The sequence below is a fragment of the Solanum lycopersicum genome, chromosome 6 (assembly GCF_036512215.1).
Source record: "Solanum lycopersicum chromosome 6, SLM_r2.1".
NCBI lineage: Eukaryota > Viridiplantae > Streptophyta > Magnoliopsida > Solanales > Solanaceae > Solanum > Solanum lycopersicum.
This window is the reverse complement of record NC_090805.1, coordinates 44,064,905-44,071,773: the sequence shown is the minus strand read 5'-3', so window position 1 is coordinate 44,071,773 and position 6,869 is coordinate 44,064,905. Positions and strand designations below refer to the sequence as shown.

Here is a 6,869-nt window from a genome sequence, read left to right as displayed (position 1 = left end):
AACTCACGGACAGAAACACTGATCCAAATTAGGAATGGTAGAAACTATCAACACCAACTTTGTAAATTGTAATATTACCCTCATCAACCTAGAACTGTGCCAAATATCCTTGGGTCATGGCCAGCCTCACCTGGGAACACACCAATAATTTTGCGGTATCCAGCGATAAATCGATCAAGCTCATGCAAACTCACAAATATTGGAGACATGTAGTATAAGAGAAAAACGGAGAAACAAGAATGTTACACAAGGTGTGCGACATTCATACCAGTAGACAGCAGTAGTATAGAGTATAGACCAGAAGCTGATGCCGCCAGTTGGGCAATTCACTGTATTCCAGTTTTGATACAGTTGGAGTGAGATCTTACAAGACACACACACATATATATGGACCAAAGGCAGAAAGAGGATGAAATATAAACTTCATAAGCATTCACTTCAAAGAGTAGCTGAAACTAAACTGTTTTTAACCAGTTCAAATAAAAGAAACTAACTACTTCACGAATCCATATTCTAGGACAAAAGAACAGATGCTACTATCACATTCCAGTAGAAAAGGAAATCCAACCATCTAAACGATCTCACTACAACAGAGAGAAGGTGTTCCACATAAACACAGTTACTCGGTCTGTGGCTCTATCCAATGGAATAGGGCAGTATTTCCTTTGAAGTCAGCACTTTGTGGCTCTTGCTTTGGCTGAACCATTTCAATGGGTTTTGATTGTATCTGCCAAAGAGAAACAAAACAAAGAAGTAAACAAACAATAAGATAAGATTAAAAAAAAGTAAAAGAAGGAACACTTCGGCTCATTTGACTTTGCAAAGAAGAAAAGATGATCTCGGCATAAACCAAGGTAACTGGATACCAATTTCATGCCCTTGTAAGTAACTCATGCAATATGTAATTAATTAATGCGGAGGGATAAAATATAGAGTGAGAAAATGCATTTATTAGAATATCTAAAATAGTGCAAATACCCTTATATCCATTTTTACTTTAAAAAATAAATATAAGCCAGCTTATAAATATAAGGCAGCTTTTAATTTAGACAAGAGGTCACTTGACATGTAACTTCACAAATTCTCAAGATACAAGGCACAGGACATACCTTGCACAGCAAACTTTTCGTTGTGGACTTCAACAGAGTAAGGCCTACGATTGCAACCAACCGTTTCTCAAATTCATCCCTACATATCTTCTTGAACTATCAATGTCGGAGAAGAAACCATAAGAGAAGAAAATCATTAGAACAACAAGATGAAATACAAAATTCAGGTGTAAAATGAGAGGAAAAGATTCTGTATATATACAAACCCCAAGCAACTCATAACTTCTAGTAACATGGTTCATTTTCTCGGCATTTACTACATTGGAGATTGCATCAATCAACAAGGAGAATGGCACCCCACTGGACTTTGGAATCCTCGCAGCCTCTTCCAGGGCCAACTTAACTAGTGATACTTGAAAACGATGACTTCCCTAAAGATGAAAACACAAAAACTGTCACCTAAAAAGATCTGCAGTTAATTGATGAACAGATACAATTCCAGCAAGGCTGCAAAACAGACATGTTTCTTGTAGGACATGTAAAACAGAAATGTTACTTGTGCGGCAGATGAAGAATACCGGTGTTAAAGCATGTGCAAGAGCAATTACTATGCCTTTTCAGTAGTGGATGCAGATTATTTGTTGCAAACCCGTTAAATAATATCAAACAATCTTCTAGAGAGTACTTTATCAAGTGCCTATGGCATCAATGTTTTCCTAGATAACTAGCATGCATCTGAGGAAGTAACTCAACCATTGATCAAGAAGATAAATCGACACAATAAATATAAGCGCAACAAACATGTCAAAGCATATAAAGTAACTTACAGTTCTTTTGATGTTCACTCATTTTGCCAAAGAAACTCAAGACATGGCCTTTCGAATTAGTGAACTTCATGTTCCTCTTCTTTGCCTATTGTGCTTGATTTCTTTAAAAATTTTCAAAATCCTAAATTTATTTCAAAAATCGATTTTGTTGCATGTCCAACACTGTCTCTCACAACTCCCCCATCTTATAGTTTAATGAAGATCATATAATAAAATCCCCCCAACAACCTAAGTGTACAATATTGTAGCTAAACTTCCCAAGTCCTTCGGAAATGTATTTGTGGGTACCTGTTCCACAGGGCCCCGAGGACAAGTATTGACACCTGAGACATCAATCCGACTATCATTTCCAACGCGGGGTCCTGTAAAAAGCGTGGAAGCGTTAATTCAAGTGCTGCATGATTTTTCAATGAAAAATATTTAAAGTTTTCCGCAATTTTTAAAATGCTAAAAATAAAAATAAAAGAGAAAATGAACAAAAGGAATCTGAAATCAGCAACAAACTTGCCACTTCATTTATTTCACAGATCTAGAGAACATTGAGAATTTCACCGCATAATTCTTATATTCAAAGTTTTTCCAGAAAGCAGATGTCTCAAAGGAAATATACTATAATTGATCATAAATTGGAAAAATAAGAGTATATCATATACCGTGTCTAAACCAAAATTGGTTCTCCTATTTCACTTCCCAGTCAAATGAATAATCCTTCACTAACGCATAAATACTTCTTGTTACTTTGATATGACACAAATGTTGCTTGTATACTTTCGACACACTTACTAAATAACTAAATCTTATTTCCAAAATACTAACTAACTTGAAATTCAATTTTAACTCCAAAAATTCATTGAGAAGAATTTGGTTATGAGGAAAACTAGGGCTCAGAGTAGAGTTAAGATACTGTACTTTTTTTCTGGCATTTGACTTTCACAAAGATAAAAGTGAATATGATACTTCTGAAAAGTTTAATGAATAAGGGTGAAGTTTCCATTACAAGGAAAGAGACGTGGGAATGGCACGGCATGTAAAGAGAGAGTAATGTGAAGCAGGCTCCATGGCTATAGACACTAACAACAGTTTCAAACAAAAATTGTTAAAGAGTTATAAGACCAGTACGGATGGTGTCATCCTAATCCTTCAATATAGGAACAAAGTGGAGATTACCTTCAGCTCCTGGAGGAATTCTGAAGCTCACAACACACACTGGGTATATATGTGTGTTCAAATTCATATTCCAAATAACATAATGAGTAGGATTCTCGAGATCATCAACTCCACTATCATATTTTTCATCACTGGGATGCCATTGTTCAGATCCGCAGTGTAAAGGTTCCATATTACCCAAAATCACACGAGCAAAAACCATGTAATGTACGCCATTTTCATCAGCATCGCAATTAATAGCACTGGAAGAGGAAGAGAGATAAAAAAATGAAGGTTGATGTTAGATCCTCAAAGAAAACAATAACAGACATAAACAAGACAAAAAAAAGAGAGCTTTCTTTGTTAGACGTGTGGAGATTCATATTACGAATCATACAAGAATACAAGTCACTCCTCTTCACTAAATAAAAAAGAAAACCTACAGCATTCTTTTCTTTAGGGCTTAGGTATTGTTTTCCTCTTTTTCTTTTCCGAGGGTGGGAGCCATCAAATGATTAGGAAGTACCAAATCAGAAAAAGCTTTTTATCTGGTAACTGACCGCAGTTTGACCTTGTGGAAAATGCAATATATAGTCAGTTATGAATGATGTTCGATAAAGAGAATGTATTCAAACCTTTTGGAGGCACAATGGAGAGCACTAAGGTGAACACCAACTCCAAATTTAGGCCTATACTTAGATCCTCCAGGTGCAAGGCCGTACTTCATAATTGTAGATATCAAATCTTTAGAAGCGGCAAGCCATGCATATCGAACATTTGAGTTTCCACGATATTTTTGCGTTATTTCAACCTGCTTCTCAAAGAGTTCTAAGCGAGTTGTCAAATAATTACTAGAGCATTTGTTAATTTTGATCTCACACTTGTTAGGGTTAACATTCATTCCCATAATAAACATATTTTTGACAGATTCTGCATTCACAAATTTCAGGCTAGCTTCTAAGTCAGGAGACGGTGTTTCTTGGTTCTGTTTATTTTCTGCAACTTGTGCAATTTTTGCATCTGATTTTTTATAATCAGCAACTTCTTGACTGTCTTTAAGAGGACATACTTTATTCCTCTTGTAACCAATATTTGACTCTTCCACATCTTCTTCCAAATTGCGATTATCCAGTCCATTTAAGTCAGTGTCGAGTTGCAACTTCATATCAGTTATCCTATCTGGCTCAGTTGTCATAAACTCTTCAGTTCTCTTTGACAGGGTTTCAAAATTCCCAAGCATTTCACTACTGATAAGATAAGACTCAGGGAAGAAACACCTACCTACTTCATCTATCCAGGCAATAGGTTTCTGTAAACCATTTATTACATCTATTTGAACCATATGTAGAATATCAAGAATTATATGAAAGTCACAAACTTTCACCTCAATAACAGTCTTTTTCGCCCGAAAATCTTCTTTAACTATAGGAATAATATCTTGAGGGAAGTCGGTCCATTCACCGTTCTGATAAAACAGTACACGTAGCGGCAGTCTGCTTCTCTTAAAGTTCAGGTAGTTCTTGTGTTCAGATATCCTGAGATGTGATTGACTATTAGACTCGCAGTGAACGATCCTTTTCCTCTTCTCAAGCTTTCTATCACAGTTGGATTGAATTGATATTTTCTCACTGCTGGCTCTAAGCAGATGTGCCAAATTCTGAGTAACCACTTTACTCTTTTCTCCAACCACAGTCCTACGGCCACTATCTAAAAATCCAACCCCCTTTGGTTCCATTTTATCTACAGATATAACTATCTATTTACAAGTACCAAAAAAAGGCTAAATACTAATAGTAAAAACCATCTGTGATAAATTTCCGGGAAGCTACATCATATTGAAGAAAATGCAAAACCTAGCAAAGAAAAACAAATAGGAAGTCAATCAGTCAAAATAGGAAACAATAACAGCATCTTCATGAATATATCAGTTGACTGCAACTTAAAGGGCTTTGTCCAGCTTTAATTTTTTTTAGAAAGCAGATACTTGACAAATTGAACAAAGGCATTCCGTAGAAATATAGAAGTCCATACATACTACTAAAGCAACCGATGCCAAGTGACTTGAATAGCTTATTGGTCTAAGTTTCTAACACAAACGTATACTTGACCACAGGAAAGGTGAGAAGATAAAACATTGAAATGCATCCAACTGAAGTCACAAACCATTTACCATTTTTGAAAACAAAGATATATTTTATCCTAAGCGGAGAAAGAAAGTGTGCGCAGAACATAGGTTAGTTTGAGATACTGACCGCCTTCTGCACTGCACGGCGATTGCTGTACAAGTCAATTTTCTCCATAAAGTCGGTGTCAAGTCAACAAATTCTTACCTTTTGCACAATGCTAAACTAACAGATATAATCTAATTGGCTTCCTCTGAAATGTAAATTTTGTCAGTTTCCAAATCAAAAGCAAATGCATAATTCATAAATAAATGTCTGAATTCAAACTTCTGCACTACAATGCAATACATAATTGGAAAAGAAACAACAATTTTTTTTTTTAAAAAAAGAAGAGAGGTCAATGTCCTCCTCCATCAGTATTCTCCTAAATATATTGATCCCACGTCATAGTCCACCATTTCTCTTCTCAAAGAGAGAAGATTTTTCTCTATCCCAATCCATCCATCCCTTCATCCTATCATATTATTCTAATGCGAAAGACATCCTTGCTTAGAACTCTCCAATGCATACACACTCCCCTTCCTCTCTCCCATTTTACCTGTCGTTTAACTCAAAAAAATTGTCCCAAAATAATTGTAACTTAAAAAATTCATAAGTAAAGTTGGCAATTGTTTCCAACTATAAGCCTTTAACATTAAAGAAGTAGTAGTTCTTTTTAATACTGCTTAATCCTCAAAAAACATTTGAAAAATACTCCCTAGGGTTTGAACTCATTCCCATTTCAAAACTACTTCAAAAAAAAAATTCACGAATTTAAATTATTACAAAAATGTAGGTTAGGAAAAGATCTTCCACAGATAAACCACCTACAATTCAATTTTTTTAACCTCGATTATTACTTTCTCAACCAAACCCTAACTTTCAAATCACTAGTATAATAAAGAAATCAAAATTCAACATCTTAAAATGCTCCCAGTCTAATAACACCACCATATAGAAAAAGCAAAAAAAGGTACCACCCAAATAGGAAATCAGTCATAAACAAGCAACTAAACTCAATTAAATCGCAAAATTAATCCCAGAAAAAACTAAAATGCAAGCAAATACTCCCAGAAAATCAAATTCAGCTCACAACATTTCCAGAATAAAGCAAATCGAAACAGATAAATTCAGATCCCTAAACTTTTACAAGAAAAAAACATGAACAAGGGATTCTTACCACGATAATAGATATCCTTCATTGATTAAAAAAAAAAAATTATCAAAGCGCAGAGCGGAGAAAACAAAGCAAAGTAAAGCAGATGATATCAGTGAAAAAAAAATTGTTCAATTTTTTTGTAAAATTCATTTATATATATATATATATATATATATATATATATATATATATATACAAAATGGTTTTTGAGAAATTCAACTAATAGTATACAACATTAATTACTGGATTACCAAAATTTTATGATTTTGTAGACTTTGAATGTTTTGGGTTTTATAGCTTGCTTAGGCGCAAAGGAAAAGAGGAAAAAGACAACGGCACATAAAAAAAAATAAAAAATAAAACTACTTGCCCCTTTTTTGTTTTATTATCTAAAATGGAGAATATATTAATTTTTTTCCTTTAATGAATTTAAAAAGTCATAATACATTTATTTTTAACTTACGTCAAATTATATCTATGTCCTTCAATTTTGGATATATACAAGTACTTAAACTTGTATAAAGTT

At 34.2% G+C, this 6,869-nt stretch overlaps 1 protein-coding gene across 6 annotated transcripts; it reads right to left on the bottom strand.

The window, feature by feature from the left end:
- Positions 1-388: 388 nt before the first annotated feature.
- On the bottom strand, positions 389-6,653 carry LOC101256097 (inactive poly [ADP-ribose] polymerase RCD1-like). 6 transcript variants are annotated; one of them, XM_004241709.5, is made up of 8 exons: positions 6,365-6,501; positions 5,275-5,398; positions 3,658-4,875; positions 3,044-3,285; positions 2,165-2,238; positions 1,316-1,480; positions 1,110-1,205; positions 389-727 (listed from the first exon to the last, which is right to left on the bottom strand). In XM_004241709.5, exons 3-8 carry the CDS (start codon positions 4,755-4,757, stop codon positions 620-622), a joined length of 1,785 nt encoding a protein of 594 aa, XP_004241757.1. In that variant the 5' UTR covers positions 4,758-4,875; positions 5,275-5,398; positions 6,365-6,501; the 3' UTR covers positions 389-619. The 6 variants fall into 6 exon arrangements, 5 of the variants coding, with proteins under 5 accessions (XP_004241757.1, XP_010322706.1, XP_069155453.1 ...); XM_010324404.4 differs by lacking the exon at positions 5,275-5,398 and having other exon boundaries at positions 6,365-6,653; XM_069299352.1 differs by having other exon boundaries at positions 5,275-6,584.
- Positions 6,654-6,869: the final 216 nt, after the last annotated feature.